The sequence below is a fragment of the Lissotriton vulgaris genome, chromosome 3_2 (assembly GCF_964263255.1).
Source record: "Lissotriton vulgaris chromosome 3_2, aLisVul1.2, whole genome shotgun sequence".
Lineage (NCBI taxonomy): Eukaryota > Metazoa > Chordata > Amphibia > Caudata > Salamandridae > Lissotriton > Lissotriton vulgaris.
The window spans coordinates 13,911,693-13,929,314 of NC_141690.1; the positions used below are offsets into that span (position 1 = coordinate 13,911,693).

General features: G+C 41.5%; 1 protein-coding gene across 1 annotated transcript in view; it reads right to left on the reverse strand.

Moving 5' to 3' along the window:
• The window catches only part of FAM114A1 (family with sequence similarity 114 member A1), a 226,055-nt gene that overhangs the window by 18,416 nt on the left and 190,017 nt on the right, over window positions 1-17,622 (reverse strand). The window contains exons 12-13 of the mRNA XM_086963982.1: window positions 16,040-16,112; window positions 12,084-12,137 (exon numbers count right to left, since the gene is read on the reverse strand). Of these exons, the coding sequence (XP_086820108.1) occupies window positions 12,084-12,137; window positions 16,040-16,112 (127 nt within the window). The remainder of the gene's footprint in view (window positions 1-12,083; window positions 12,138-16,039; window positions 16,113-17,622) is intronic.

Consider the following 17,622-nt stretch of genomic DNA (forward strand, 5'->3'; position numbering starts at 1 on the left):
TTTCTGTCCACATACAGTGGTGGCCTGGCCACCTCGGACCTCCTCTCTTACTACCAGGCTTCCCACCTGCTGGTCCTAAATGATTGGTGGTATGGTGATAGAAGAGACCCGGCTTATGCCCTGGAACGGTTGCTCATGGGCGACCACACGCTCCATACAATTCTTTACTCCGCTCGCTTACGTCGTGCATTGCCATCGGTCACCGGAGTGGTCTTTGCGGTGTGGCGACAGTCATTGCGCCGCATGGGATGGTGGGGCAGGTTGACGGCTGAGACGCCGCTTTGGCACAATGGTTTGCTCCCGGAGCTGGCGGCCCTAACCGGGTTTGAGGGTTGGGAGACCATTGGGATTACTCAGCTGGGCCAGGTTGTGTCGGGCACCACCCTCAAATCTTTCGAGGAGCTCCGTGCAGAGTTCCAAATGCCTCAGTCCCAGTTCTTCCGCTACCTCCAGCTGCGGCATGCCCTCGCCCCGAGCATCGCCGGTCTCGACTCCCTGCCGGAATTTAGTCCAGTAGAGGCCAAGGTATTTATGGGGGACCTGGGGGACAGGAAGGTCTCTAGGATCTACCAGACACTTGTAATTCATTGCTCCTCCACCCTACACTCCCTTCGGGAGGCGTGGGAAGTGGATGTGGGCCCCCTTGATGACGACGATTGGAGGGAGGCACTGGAATCCCCACGTGGAACCGCCATTGCGATCCGGCTCCGGCTGATCCAATTCAAATATCTGCATCGTGCCTATTATACCCGTGAGCGGTTGTGGAAGGCTGGGTTGATTGTGTCCTCGGAATGCCTGCGCTGTGGAGTGGTGCCTGCCTCTCTGGTGCATACGGTGTGGTCGTGTGGCCGATTGACTGGGTTCTGGAGGGGCGTGTGGAGTTGTCTAGCTGAGGTCCTGGGCTGGGATCTTCCCCGTACTCACCGGCTGGGCCTCTTGCATATCATGGAAGGGATTGGTGGTAATGTTTATAAGCGCCACTTGTTGCTATTGGGGTTGGTCGTGGCTAAGCGGGACCTGGCCCGAGCATGGAAGTCAGTGAGGGCTCCCCCCTTGTCGGCGTGGAAGGCTGGGCTGGATTATTTCATGGGTCTGGAGGGACCGATATTTGAGGCGAGGGGTTGTCCGCGCAAACACTACAAAATTTGGAAGCGTTGGGCCGACTACCGTGGTCTGTCCTTGGACCCCCCGGCGGAGCAGGAGGAGGACATCTGATCGCAGTGACAATCTTGGTCCGCAGTCGTAACGCCCTGGTGGAATTACACCCACATATGACTCTTCCCTGTTGCTATATGTACACGTGTGGTGGGGGGGGTTGGGGGGGGGGGTTCTTAGAATGGGGGGGAGGTAGCGTTGGGGGTTAGGGAAGGGTTTTGGGGAATTTCTATACTAAGCCTATTCTGAATCTGCTCTATTATTTGCTGCCTGTGTAATTGCTGAACTGATTTTGTTGTGGTGCTCTCGATGTGTGGGGATGCCACATTTGCGATGATCATTTGCTTAATAAAATTGGTTGTGAAAAAAAAAAACATTGCACCAGAAAGCAGATACTTGACCGCTTTCTCCGCATTTGGGTCGCAGAAAAAATTCTGTCGACTCCCACAGGGGTTCAAGAACAGCCCAGGATTATTCTCAGCTAGGGTAACAGAGTTACTACAAATCTATGATGATGAAGCATTATCTTACGTAGATGATATTTATCTCACAGACGACGACTTGGATACTCACTTGAAAAGAGTGAACACCATTATACTTGGGTTCGCAGCAGAGGGTTACAAATTCAACTTTAAAAAGTCTCGAATTGCCCATCTGACAGTACTGTTTTTAGGGTACGAATTATCAAGTGAAGGGAAAAGCCTAGCGGACAACTTCTTAGAGAAGTGCGCTGTACTCCAAGCTCCAAAAACGCTGAAGAATTTACAATCAATACTAGGTTTTCTGAATTTCGGAAGAACTTACATCCTAAATTACGCAGAGAGGGTTAAACCTCTCTACAAACTAATTAAACCTGATTTAAAACAAATCAATTGGACTCAAAAACACACAGAAATTTTGAGATCACTGCAAACAGACATGTTAGCAAAAACAAAATTAGACACACGTGACAACACACGCGATCTGGTAATCCGAGTCATCCCAGGAAGATGCGGATTTACGTACCTAACCTCTAATGAGGGAGAAAAGGTACCAATTTCAATTAAATCTCACTTGTACACACAAGCAGAAAAAACATTCAGTCGCACAGAAAGAACTGTGAACGCAGTGCAAATCGCATTGGCAAATGAAAGAGAACTAGCACACGGCAAACGGATTAATATCCTTACAGCGGAATCCGCCTTCGAAGCGCTATTCAGCCCAGTAAACCTGCCTACAGTGTCACTGGATCCGAAATGGATACAGTGTATAGATTCTCTAGGAGCGGAAGATGTGAAATACTATTTCGCCCCGCAATACAAAGAACTGAATGATTTAGAATATGAAGAAGAATATCCTCTGCCAATCGAAATCCTGCCTCTCCCACAATACGCCTGTATAATCTACACAGATAGCTTTGTACAGCATTTCAACGTAGAGAGAAAATCCTACGATACAGCATGTGCGATCATTAAATGTCGTTGGCTGTGCGGTAAAATCAAACCGAAAATAACAAAAACTGAATCAGTTAAGTACTGTTCGGTTCAGAGAACTGAAATCAGATCTTTAAAGATGGCGCTCGAAAATGCAGAACGCGAATTCCCCACACTTATAGTGTGTGATTCTCATTTTTGCGTCAATTCTTTCAATAACAAACTGCAGAGTTGGATCGAAAACGACTACAAAGATGACACAGGTGCCACAATAAAGCATAAAAAGCTCTGGAACTAAGTAGCTCTTTTACACAAAGAACTACAAACGACTCACGTGATTCACGCACAGAGTCTTCGACGTGATGGCGTTCACGTTGCAGGGAATTCATTGGCTAATACAGCCACAGCGGAAGCAACTAACCCGGCTTCCGTAGCCACAAAAAAGCGTACAGATAAGCATATAGACGGGGAAACCATGCTGGCAGTAAGAACGACCGTAAAAGGCGACTGTGCAGCACTACCCGTAAACTATCCACTCAATTATGCATACATAATCGATGCAAACTCCGTTCCTTTTGCTCGAATCCCTGGAGTGGGGGATAGAGTAATTCCAAACAGGAGCAGGAGGGGCTTCCTCTTACTGGAAGCACACATGGGGTTGGGACTGAGACACCAAACAATCAAAGCCTCTCTGAAAGAATTGCAATCAGAGTACTGGTGGCCAGGAATGAGTATAGATATTCAATGTTTTGCTCAAAATTGTGAAGACTGCAACAGAGATCGCAGTAATGAACAGGCCAGGGTAGTTTCAGGATCCCTTCTAGACAGCATAAGGCGGTCTATCTGCGCAATCAAAGAAGAGAAGCGCGTCCCAGTGTACAACGTTAAGACGAAAAGCACTTAAATTATGAGGCCTCCAGCACTCGGCTGACGCTAGAACTGTTATAAAAAGATTAGCGAGTCCATATCGGCACATACGCAATTACCACGTTCCATTCTGACCAGGGTCCTGCTTTCAGCTCTCGAGCCTATAAGGGGGCCATGGCCAGCATGGGAATTGGGTTGCGGTATTCTTGTCCGTCGCATAAGTGTGGTAGAAAGAAAAAACCGGGATATAAAGCAATCTATAACAGCGAAGGTATTAGGTTCAGGCGCTGGGTGGGTCAAACATTTAATAAGTGTCCAGACTAGTCTTAACAACATGCCAAGAAATTCTCTAAAAGGTTTCAGCCCATACGAACTATTGTTCGGAATAAGAATGAACGTTCAGGACCTCGATAGTCAGATGTCAGTGGTACAAAAAGAAACAAAGCAGTTTGAAGTAAAAGACCGTTTGGCTGTTTTACAGGAACTGAATGAAACAAGAAAATCATTAAGCAACATAAAGTTAAAGCAACAGCCAAATACCACTGACGAGGCACCACCCGCAACAGCCCCAGCAAGGCCTGTCTGGATTCCAAAGATTGGGGATCTAGTCAGAGAAAAGATCGCGGTTAAGAAGGAATTTGGGCCTTCTTACAGAAAAGCAGTACCTGTCTTGGCAGTCACCGGAACAAGATCAGTTGTGCTACCGCCCCTTGCTGGTAAAAAGGAGAACAGAATCGTGTCCATCGATCTGGTAAAACCACAAGCATGTGGCCTATAATCAACAGTAGGCCCAGTGGACTCCCAAGAAACAACAGAATACCCAAACTTGCAACAATCCAAGAGGTTCAAACTGAAAGACTCATCACATTCGATCAGCCTGCAGTGCACAATGAAGGACTATGCAATAATGCCATGGAACTCGTGCCTCTTGAAACACAAATTGAAACAGTTCGTCAAGAAACACCAGTCTACACTAATGTGGCATCAGAAAGTGCTACCGAGAGACAGATTGAAAGAACAATCCCATCAATTGACAGAACTGCTTCTGGTTATTTCATCAACTTCGACAACTTCTCTGAAGATTTAAACGACCCCGAAGTGATGCCAGAAACAAAAAAGTTTTTTAAAGAAAAAGCAACGGAACTCTTTCATCAACTGAAGAAAATCTACCTTGTTTCCCCTTGGCTAGAGTTCTGGTTCGGTCTAGGTGTATTTTTCCTCCTGCTTTGGCTCATCATGGTACTGTGTTTGGGAAAATTCATTGAAGGAAAATATATTACAATGGACACAGCAAGTCAGAACATCAACCTAGTCCTGAAACCACACAGATCATCCCACGTGAAGAAAAGAGAACTGTCAACAGTAAATGTCACAGCAATTCCAATACCTGGTGGGGTAGTATGGGAAAAAACAGACTATGAGATCTATGGTCCGGTCGAAATCCTGAAGTATCCTCATCAACTAAAGGTTTCCTTAAGTGACTTTGTGACACCAAGTACATTCTCTGATGATTGGGACTTTAACAGTATTAATGACATGATGTCTGATTTAGTAATGTCAGCTAGATTCACAGATCATGATTATTTACAAGGTTCATCTAGTTATGAGCAGTTATTCTGTTACACCCACTATGGGGATCATTACTTGCATAAATCTGCACAGCCTAGAAATGTTTTTATGTATAATCAATGGGAACATTGTTCTACACCACCTAAAAGCAGTTCTAAAGCATTTTTTGAGAAATTCAAATACTTCTCAGGGTTTAACACAAGTGATGCAGAAACGTTTTATTATAAACTGTTAGATAAAACAGGAATGGCAACAATGCTGACAAATTCTAAATTGATATATTCAGAAGCATTTTATGACAAAATGATGACATTTGGTTTTGATTATTGGAAAAATAATATTGAAACGAAAACAATTTGGGGTACAAAAGATTGGCAGGTGCAAGGCATAGAAGCACTATTTAGAACCTGCATGATACCAGAACAAATGTTATTTTTAAATGACACTGTACACCAAACATCTTGTCTTGGCCTAGCTAAGAACAAAGAAATGAAAACACCGTCTATACCAAAGCCAATAGCTGAGAATGCAACTGCAGATAATGAGCTAGACGTGTCACACATTTTACATTTCAACAGAACACATCCTGATTGGAAAAAGTGGTTAATCTGGCCTACAGACACAAATAACTGTCAAGATAGGTTCCTGAATAAAACACAGGGTTTAAAAATGACCAGATTAGACTCAAGATATTCCCAGAGACAACATCCAGGGGTTATAACAACATACAGTGTAGGTAAACTTTGCCTCGAATGGCTTACAACATCCACACTGGCTGAAATTAAGCAACACTTGTCCTTATTAAAAGATGGTGCTGATTTGCGCGATTTCATTTTTGGACCACGCAAACAGCGTCAAAAGCGTTTCATAGCGACCAGCATCTATGCGGCTTACAACGAGGCTTGGAAAGTAAAGCAAATTGAAACTGCTGAAAAGATACGAGAAATTGATCGTATTAATTTGGAGAAATCACTTTCTGTGGTAGACAATGGGTTAATGACTCTGTCTTCCAGAATATATTCTTTGGACAATATTGTATCATCTGCCTTTGATGTGATAGACAGAGATTTGCTTATGTTACAACATGGCCAGTCTCAACTACGCTCTATTATAGAACTAGGCTGGACGCTGCAAAATCTTCGTTCAGGCTATGTGCCTTGGCGTCTGATAAACACAACGTCATTGTTTTCCATTTTTAACCTTACTGATAAACAGATCAGTTTGGCACAGAAAGGAGCAGACTATACAATTTTGAGCATCGAGAAACTCGAGCGATTACCATTGACAATGTCAGAGAGTCCTGTCATTGAATGGATAATACATGGAATTATCACAATTCCGATAACAACTTTCCGATTTCATAAGTGCCTTGAATACATACCTGCTGGCCAGTATGAACGATTGGGTAAAGGATATGTAAAATCCGAATGGAAATTACCATACACTCATTCTTGCTATAGTGACAGCGACAAAAATGTATTTCTTAGTGGTGACAACTGTAAAAACTCACTAAGCGGTATACTTTTGTGTCAGGGTATTAATTTACACGGAGCATGTGATGGAAATTCAAATAACCTTTCATGCCACCAGCTAGTCACACCTGCAACTCAGATAGAGCCCTTCTTTATGCAACTCGCAAACGGGAGTTACATTCTAAGAACGGATCACAGGTGCTGTGGCCTCGCGCCCGGACTAAGTTATCTAGTAGAAGTAACGTCCATGGTCAAATGCTGTATGCAAGCATTGTTCCCGAGCGGGCCTCCAGACATAGTGACTCCCATCTGGCCTCGTCTGAATCTCTATTCTATACGAATTGATACATTAAGCAAAATGAAATCTGTGCTTTTACAGACAACAGTGCCTATAACGTCATCTAAAGAGACGTATGATCTTCTAGTCGCAAGGACGGCTACTGAAGTCCATGACCTTTTATCAACAAATTGCCCCGTGCATTTCGTACAAATGCTCGACCAACTCCTTAACATGTCTAGTGCTACAAGCATCCCAGGCATATTTAAGCAAGTCTTTACGGGACTGCTAACACCCTTCCAGGCAATTTTGGGAATCTTTCCTAATTTTGTGCACTCCATCTTTGGTGGTATTCCACTATTTTTGGGACTCATCGCAGGGATTCTATTTTTGACCATCCTGCTACGTTATGGCAAGCCTCGGCTCAGACATAGCTCCCATGGGAATGGAAGAGACAATGCTAGAAATGCGCTACAGGGACAGGATAACTAACGTCCTCGGATTGGCCAGGCTGAGAGATCTAAACATGACCTGGTTCCTTTCATTCAGACCGATATGGCAAAATTGCATTTTACCTGTGCTACGGTGTATGCTTTGCAGCGAGGAATGCGTGTTGGACATCTGTCTTTCACTTCCATCAGCAGTACCAATGGACGTCGATACTTTGCTAAGTCCAATAACGGCTCACGCATTGTGTTGTCCCCAGCGGCTACCAATCCTGATGACGGCATTTGTGGAGACTCCTGTACTACAGCCAAGTGGTAACAGTGGAGCGAGTGACAAAAGCAACATCATCCAGGTACAACGTGCTGTGAGCATTGCTGGTCCTGACTTCGATGACAGCAATCATTCTCACACCTGCCAAGTTTCAGCGCTATCTAATTTGGTTGAACTATCACCTGATTTTGTAGACCAATTCTTTGCGAGCCTGTCTGATACGATGTTCTCACCCATAGAGAAACAATAACTTTTGAAAAGCTTTCCGACACACAGCGTTCCCATGAACTCTGGATTCGGCCTTCAGTTTTGATCAACAAAAAACTGCCAGGAGCTTTGGTAAACTGATTTTTCTTTGAATTGGACAATTTTTTAAATATTGACCCTCTCTTTTTTGGCACGAACAATTCTTTGCTTAACGTAAAAACTATTCTTAGAGAACAGAAGCTTCACACTTCTATTTCTAAACACATCTAGAGACATAACAACATTACACCAGCCTCTAGCACACATGTTATTACAATGCATTTTTATGTGATGATTTATCTCGCATTTCTTCTGTCAGAGATACTTCATGTGTAATTCTTTTTGCATAATCGTTCATTGATTTCATATGCAATAATTTTTTGAATGATTACTATGCTTTTTAAAACTACGTACAGTACCTAAATTCCATGTATTACAAGTACGCCTATTTCAAATGCATTTATGTATTTTGGGGTGGGCTATGTTACACAATGTTACACATGCATCTAATTGCTTAGTTTTAGTAATTTTGATGGACATGAATTCGTGGAGTGGGTGTCATGTGCTTATCTAGGTTCCTGATCGATACTGTGACCTTATGCCCCTATTCGGCTATAAATCCATTTATTCCCTATATTGGCATAACCGTTCAAGTGCGATTTTCTGTAAAGTCATCTCTGGCCTCACACGAGCAGAGCCACAGAGCCACATTCCAGCATGACTCTCTGCTACTTCCTTTGCGACCAATTAGTGCAATGACAGAGCAGCAGTCACTATCTGATATTCCTAGATAACACTCCGAGTTCTTCAACAAGATAAAAACTTAGCAAACCTGGAAATCCCCGCTTGCTATGTTTTGATTAGTAATAGAACTCTAATGAGCAACTGATAGCTGCCACTTCCTAGTGACATCTTTAATTGACGTCTTATGTCCAGCAAACTTGCGTCAAACCCGGCACCTGTCAGGTATAAATATTACCAACGTTGCCTTAAGCAATGTGAGAGCGAAGCTAGCTGCTGTTGAGCGAGAGCTACTGTTGCTGATGCCAGCTGCCTGCATGACCAGTGTTGGTAAAAACTAGCACTCTGTCGCTGCAGCCTGCTATCCCGTGGTGGTGAAGCTACTGATTACCATTATCGCCGCTACAGCGCGAACTGTGGTTCAGTACGCTTGAGGAGCCGTGCAGCCGTCCTCTGCGAAGACATCCAGCCCAGCTGCCCGCGGACGCTGCCACCCCTCCTTCCTCCCGACGCGCTGAGAGAAGCCGCTGCCTTTCTCGTGCAGAGAAATCCAGTCCCGGCGCTTCCAGTTTACCCTCGCAGGTGACTGGGATATCGAGAGAGACCCCTGAAGGAGATACCAATCCTCCATCATTCTATTCAGAGGTATGGTGTTGACTAAACCCTTAGAAGAGAATTCTTGAAACAAACCTTGGCAAAACCAACTTAACTTAAGCTACTTACTTACTCCCCCTTCTCACGTGTTAGGCTTAGGTCAGGCACACTGGGGTAGGCTTAGTTAGAAGCACCAGTTGAGTATGTTAGCCTAATGTATATATGACTGTATATATGTTTTATTACTTTTAAACCATTGTATGGCTAAGAAACCATATCAATGCTTTTACAGTTCTATTTCGCAATTCTTATCTTACTGTACGTACTTTTTATAATAACAGTTATTGCAATTGTGGCAATACATTTCTCTTGTACGAGAAGAAAGACTGTTCAATAAATGTTAACCTTTATTGATACACGCCCGTCTCTCTATTCTCTACATACCGTGAAAGTAAACTGCACCAGACTGACTGAGTGAAATCTATGTCTATTGTTTCACACGACCCTAGAGATCGACTCTTGATCTGAGGAGCAAAGTTGTCATGTTGCACGGTTGTTGGAAAACTGAATCCCTTCTTGTCTGTGCCAGGGAAGCTGATCACTTCCTATGCAGAGAAGAAAGTTTCCAGTGACCTCTGAGCTAGTTGGTAACACAACCCAATTAAGTTTAGCATAGTCAGTGGAGGCCTGGAATATAGCCAGTTCCACGTCGATACTACTGTTTATGTTATTCCAATGCGCAGGGCCTAGTGGGAAACTAGGAACTACACTACACCTCTATCTTTCGTTTGTTTTCCGGCTCAGTAAATATTTCTAGTGCTTTTTAAAATAAAGTGTTGTCTTTCTGATGGTGCCCCTAGAAGAGGTTGAGACACCACCAACCATTTTTTGTTAATGTTGTGGGGGGCTGCAGGGAGAGCAGCAGCCTCCCAACAACATTAAAAAAACACAGTGAGACTCCTGGGTCGTTGAATCTATGACCACAGGAAAGCTTGCCATATTTGTTAAAGCATTCCAAGCTGGAGCTGTATGCTCTTCAGCTGAAGATCAGGGCTCTCTTGTGATTGGTTCCATGGTTGCACTTTGTGGCCTGAAAGATGTTAAGAAAGGTAGACATGTCTAACTGCTTGTTCAAAAAATGCTGTAATAAAGATTATTTGAGATAATAACTATTATTAAACATTCCAATTTGTGCATTTATGAATTATACATTTGTATTTTGAACCTTTGTCAAAGCAAGTAGGTCTGCCTTACTTAAAATGACAACTTATATGCTGCTACAAGACATAGCCAGTCACATGCGGTGGCGGGGTCCTGGGCACCTGTGGGGGGTAGGTGGGGGTTTTTGCAGGGCCTGGCCACAGGCCAGGCCCCAAGCTCAACCCCACACCTCGCATGTCGATGGACATCTAATTTAAAAAAATAATTAAAAATAGAAATTCATTGACAAAAAACAAAGGTTAAAGATGTTATAGTTAGGAATTGTGATATGTTACTTTACAATAAAAAAAGGAAAAAAAATAGAAATTCAATGAATAAAAACAAAGATTTTTGGGACAAAATAGTTAGGTGAAAATGTCAGTTAAAACATACTATTTAAAACAAACAATACCACATAAATTCACCTGTTGTATTTATCTCAAGTAACTATAACTGGTGCCCTAATGGAACTGTAACTCACACCCTCGCCATCCACTGCTAAATACCTCAGATATTACATCACTTTTGACATGTTATATTGCATCATTGATAACATCACTGAAACATATGCAATTACATCATTGATAACAACACTGTGGATGGTGGGGGTACGAGTTATATTTACTTTAGGGCATGAGTTACAGTTATTTGAGATACCTATAGCTGGTGAATTTCAATGCTTTTATTTGTTTAAAATAGTATGTTTTAACTGCGACTTTCCCCTAACTATAACGTCCCTTTAACCTTTATTTCTTTATTGAACATATATATATACATGTAATTTCAAAATAATTCAGTCAAAAATACAATACTTTTTAACCTTAAGTGCACATGGCATGCTTCCAGTAAACACATCCTATTTATAAATGTTGCCCCTATCCAGGCATCATCATATAGTGCAAAAAAGAAACTAGGTCCAGATCAAGACAACACCCCATAGCTTCTATTACAAGTGCCTACATATTTCCGGTGGGACAGGTTATATGATTTACCGGTGCCAATGTAATTACAAGGCACAAAGGAACACTGGAGACCCACTGTTATTCAGGGACATATTTCAGAAGCTAAAATCTCCAGGAGAAATACTGAGCGCGAAATACGAAATAACCAGAAGACTTGGGATCGTAACTACTGATTACCAAAGTAGTTCCTCATTTCTTAGAGGACTCTCACTGTCCAACAGGTAATACCTAGTAAAGCTGCCTCCCCAAACTACTGATGCCTCCAACATCAGTAAATCTGGACACATGGGCATACTCACCAAGTAATGCAGTAGGGCAAAGTGACCCACTGAGTCAAGGAATCAGCATCATCTGGATTAATTATCTGGAATAGTCATCTGTCCACTTTGCCAATCTCAGTTGAGAAACTGATTCATAAACAGCATAGTGACTTGCTCACCTTCATCAGGAACATCTTTTACAATGCTAGGAGTGTCACTGCATTGTACATATTCAAACCACTCTATTTAAAGGGATTTTATATTAACACCATTCTTATTCATGATCTACACCGGGCCATGCATGCAATCAGTCAACAGCTAGATGGTTCTGTTCTATCACCCTTCTTGTATTTTGAGGGTGAAAAGGGGAACACTGTATTCATTGGTCGAGTCAGTAAGTCATTTAAGGAGTGGCATTCACACAGGTAGGTACGCAAGATTACTCAAGCAACACTTGCATCATTACTTACAAAGATGGCTATGTATTAACTGAAGTTGAAAACAGCCATTGTGGCTAAAGTTATGACACAGTCATTTTATTTAACCTTGATTCACAGTAATATGCTAATGTGGCTATAAAATCAGTAAAGAAAAGACACAAAAAAGTTTACCTCTTCCAAAACACTGTTCACCATTGGACTGAGAACTTCTGCTTTCTTTTTACTCTGTTAGAATGAAGTGTATATATATTAATAAGGGATTACATAGCACATTTCCAATTGATTATCCATATTTGAAATAGCAATCCTGCCTAAATTGTACTTTTTGGCTTTGGAAAGCATGTTAGTGGTATTCTGTAAGATGCACATTTAAATAGCACATCTTTGGGACGTCTAAAGTAATGCAATAAGGGTGATCTGATAGAATATTGATGTCCATTTGATTGTCATGGGAGGGACAACCAATTAAACACTTGCTTGGAAATGGATGCCTCTGAGTGAGCCTATGAGAAAAGTCTTTCACTGTATATAAAGCCTAATGCCCCCTGTTTTTCACCAAACTGCATTCCTAGGTTTTTAAAGTTCTTTAAAAAGGATTATAATGGGCAGAGGACATACTAGTGTAAAGCAAAGAAGTGGGTCACAAAATAAGACAAGTGACCTATATGAATGGAACTAGACCTACAGCTAGAAAATGTCAGGAATAATACCCAGACTTAAACCTTATGTGCCAGAACAACTCACACGAACAAACTTGCATGAAAGGTGTGCGGCACAATCTAGCTTATAAAAAGGTTGTTAATTAGGAAGGGCTACGATTTACAGGCAGTCAAAGAAAAATGTACTTTTGTTCGCCATTGTTTTTTAATCATTGGGTACCTATTCATTCACATACACACAGCTGTCCCTTAAACAAATTGGGATAACGACTATCCCTAAAAATTCATTTTATTTGGAATCTGTGCTGAAAAGGTAATTGAATGAAAAAGGTGATTATACATGTTGGGAGTGGCAGAATTTCTGAGACAACATTTTTAAAGAACATAGATGACAATGATAGCATCCTATAGCCATGTATGTGCTGACATAATATGTATGCTTTTCTACATAGTGAACACTATTGGAAAATCTTCCTCTTTCTGCCCTCTTTAGTAGAGAAAGTCAAACAAAGTTGTCAGCAATGGTACAAAGTCTAAACATGTGGACCAAGACCCACTTTAGATATAGACATGTGGGAGGCGATGAAACAACAAGACTATAGGAGCAGCATTTCAGTTGACAATCAGTTACAAAGGGGAGCACATTTACATTTACAAGAAACATTCCCAGCTGCTCTCCGCATCTCTAAGTGGGTGGCTTGAAGCAATTCACCCGCTTTACTGAAATATATCGACATGGAAACAGTTGGTAAACCAATAGTTCTGGCCTTGGTGAGCTGGTTCGAGGTTTTAATTGCTTTTATTTTTAGTAAGCTTACACCACAAACATTTAAAGGACTAAAATAATAAAATATTCGGCCACTTAAATGTGCCCACTGTATGCTTGCAATAATAATTCAACATTTTTAAAACTCCACTGACGTGGCTGTTTTAATTGTGCAGCTTTTTTTAAACAACGCAGCTTTCAGTTGTGCCATGCATTTTGGAATTATTATATACGAGACTGAAGCACCACCTAACCAAGCACTCAACTCGAAAGGGAGCTGCAATGTTACAATAACATCAATACTATAAAGGAGAGAGAAACCAATCATTATGAAGGCATAACAATAAAAAAACACACTTTGAACCAATTTTGTCAGTGAAGAGAAGAAACAATTTTTAGGAGGACATGAACAGGCTTTGTGTGCAATCACTCTAAATGAAGAGAGGCAGTGGGTAAAGTGGGCTGAATCAAAATGTGAATGACAATTTAACAGACCAGCAGATGAAGCTCACTGACCAAAATAGCCCCTACTTATCTACATTTTGTATACATATTTTGGGAAATGAATAGTGTGCTGTCTCTAGACAGGGAGCTGCTTTATGCAAATCAGTCTTGGTACTGCTCCAATAGGAATAGTCCAGCCTCACCTGCTAAGCTACATCTCCTCCAGATAGGAACACCAGCAACCACAGATCTGTTCAGCAGAATCCAATAGCACAGTGAGCACGGAACCTGTGTCCAGGCATACCCGCCTCACCTAGAGCATCATAATGAATATAAAAGATATATCATAGGGATAATCTCTGGCGATACCCGAACTGACAGACATAGCACTGGAAACCTGGAACACTGTGACCAAACTGTTTGTTTTGGAGAGCCATCTCCTGGATACAATTCCATTATAGGTGAGTTGTAGAATGTAGAAAGTGTTGAGATTGGAGGAGTTCCAATCTGGGGACATGATAGGTCTATTCAGCACTAAGTATGTTTGGGGACAAGATGACATGACATGTTTCACCCTGCTGCAATAAGATAACAATTAAATCTGCACCTTCTTAGATACTTATACCACAGGCACAGAATTTATAAGTAAAATATAGGAAGAGTGATACAGCTGTGCCAGAATACACACCATTAGTGTGCTGAGTACAGGAGGAACCGCTCAGACGAAAAGTTATATTGGTTATTTATAACACACCTAACTTATGCATACTTCCCCGAAAGTCTAGAAAAAATGAGAGAAAAGTGGAAAAGGAATATGAGCTCATTTGACAGCAGCAACTGTGAGAATGCTTTAATGAACCCCAAGGAGTGGCAATTATAACTGGATTCAAGTTGCTCCAGCCTACAATCTTATATAGGATATATTACATTAGAGTACACCTAAAATAATTTCTAACATCAAACCATTGTCGGATTGTCTTTGGGAGGTGGAAAAAATGGTACTTACCTTCATACTGTATGACACTGTCCCTTCTGAGAGGGGGTGAACGATTGTTTGACCAGAGTTCTTGGAAAGAAGGAGGTCATGCAAGATACATCAGGTTTTTTATTTTTTATTGATGGAGGAGAATTAGAACTTGTGAGACACAATAAAATGCTCACTATTCATGGGTATTGCGGCAAACAAGGATAATGCTCAGAAATTGTGATGCCTGAATATACCAACAATTGATATTTGATGTATATACAAATATTCGGGTATGGAGGTGAAGAGAGTGGTATTCTAAGTCAGAGGCTACCCTGGAAAGTTTAAAAAGGTTTACGTTCCAAGGATGAGGAAACTAGCTTTGGTGAGGATCGATCTTCCCCACTTTTACCCCTCTCCCTGTTGATCCAAGCTGAGAAGATGAGGTTTATGGGAACACGGACATGATATACTTTACGGTGTGTGTGTGTAAATCGCTCAGGTGCACCAATACTTTATCTAATATGGTTGTTATTGCTCATGAAAAACAAAATCTTTATTAAATATCAAAAAATACAATTAGCAGAAAATCTTGAATCATTAGCTACAGAACCTTATTGTGGTAGCCAGTAAAGATAAATAACTAAGAGGTTTCTTCTGCTTGTAGAAGTTAAAGATGTACGTGAAAAAAAAGAAAGTAGAAAATCACAGTAAACAATCACTGAAGGACAATACTTCTCTGGTATAACACAAAGGTAGTGTTCAAACTGCAACTTTGTCTCATTGTCAGGTCAAACGAATATTTTGATGCTAATTCGACACGAACACAGTGTCAGGCTGATTGGGTGTACTCTATAAACACCTGCTAATTGTTTTTCTTTGTTATACTGCACCCCCTTATAAAATCATAATTGTGTAGTACTTTGGAGCTTTTTTTGCATTTAAAAGTATGATATAAAATTGATGCTATGGTGTTAATCGCTTTCCACTGAGCAGGTTTACTGTTGCCATGCCCTTGACAAGTAGAGTTCAGGATAACAAAATATTATAAAGAACGTCATTACTCATAATGAGTATGACTGTACACTTGCAGTACATCAAGTTTGTAAAGCTTTGGGTTGTCTCAAACAGTGACAAACCTAAGATAGTACTATTATAAGCACTAAACAGAAACACTCGACATTTATAATCAATGTCCTCCCTATTTCTAATTGCGCTTTGGCATTTTAAGAGTCGGTTGTAATACATAGCCAATTACAGAAATACAGATAATTTTAAAAAACTGATGACTTACTCCAGCTGTAGTCAGGAAATCTGAAAAATTATTTGACAACGAAGATACTTCTTTACACATAGCATCATTTAACCTAAAAAAAAACAAGATAGCCATGATTAACAGAATTTCCCCTCTAGTACCTGTTGGAGCGGTTTTCATACAATCCAAAAATAGTGAGCACTATAAGTAGATGTGCCTATAGCGAGTCCAAAAAGATAAGAGAAACAGGATGCACTAATATATAGCAACTAGTAACACTACTTTTACGATGTGTGGAGTACAAAACTCTTTACATGTAAAAATCACTTAATCACAAGATACATTCCGCTAATTTGACCAAAATAGCAGGAATATTCTGTAAACACGTTATACAAATTATTTCAACTAATGACTAAATATTCTATGAAGAACTTACAGTCAACTTTGCCTGCGCCAAACACAAACATCTTAATTTGCTTGATGTAGATGCTTAAGGCAGATTTTCGGAAATCCCAAAAATACCATGTGTAGTCTAAACCCCTCAGGTTGTGCATGCATACATATGCAGTATATGTATCATGGAAAATCCCCATGCACAGGAAATTGGTGATATTTCCACCATAGCCTATCTATGCCTGTTTCTCGGCATGAAAAACCATTTTCTAGATGTAGTATTTTTCTCTCATACCAAACTAAAAATGTAGGGGCTCATGCACTTTCTGCACCACCTACATCTGGATAATTTAGGTTTGAGTTGTCAAGAGCAGATAAGTGTAGCAAAGGTATTGTAAATGTTTATGATTAGCATCACATCACACTGTAGCTTTCTCCACATCTGCATGGATGATTAGCTTAACACTTCCCTAGAACGTCTAAATAGGTCTCTGTTTTGAACAGCAGAACTTTCGAACTGCTGCTACGCTGGGTCATTGAAAAACTTAGTTCCTGTTTAATCTTTTTAATATAGTGGTTGTGGGGCAACATTTATTTTTTAACGTTTGACTATTGTTCTTAAAGTAGCTGCTGCATTTAACTTCAATTACCTGATCTTGCGGCCTGCTCGCGAACGCCCAGGTCCACCGCAGCCTTGTGGCTGATTGTTGTGGAGGACAATGGCGAGAGCGAGGACTGGAAACCCTTACTTCCGGTAGCGCGCATAGAAACGCCAGCTTGGATGGCGGTCTAGTTGTTCTACGCTTCCAGCACCGGTATTTAATCTGGGATAGGTACGCTTTTGCACTGTTTGAACAGCACAACATTCGAACTGCTGCTACGCTGGGTCATTGAAAAACTTAGCTCCTGTTTAGTCTTTTTAATATAGTGGTTGTGGGACAACATTTATTTTTTAATGTTTGACTATTGTTCTTAAAGTAACTGCTGCATTTAACTTCACTTACCTGATCTTGCTGCCTGCTCTCGAACGTCCCGGTCCACCGCAGCCTTGTTGTGGAGGGCAAAGGCGAGAGCGAGGACCGGAAACCCTCCCTTCTGGTTGCACGCAGAGAGACGCCATTTTGGATGGCGGTCTAGTTGTTCTGCACTCCCTGTCGCTTACTTAAGTGTGATATGGTGCGTGAGCGCAGCGGACGCGCGCAGCGGGCGCGCCAAAGGCAAGCCCGTCT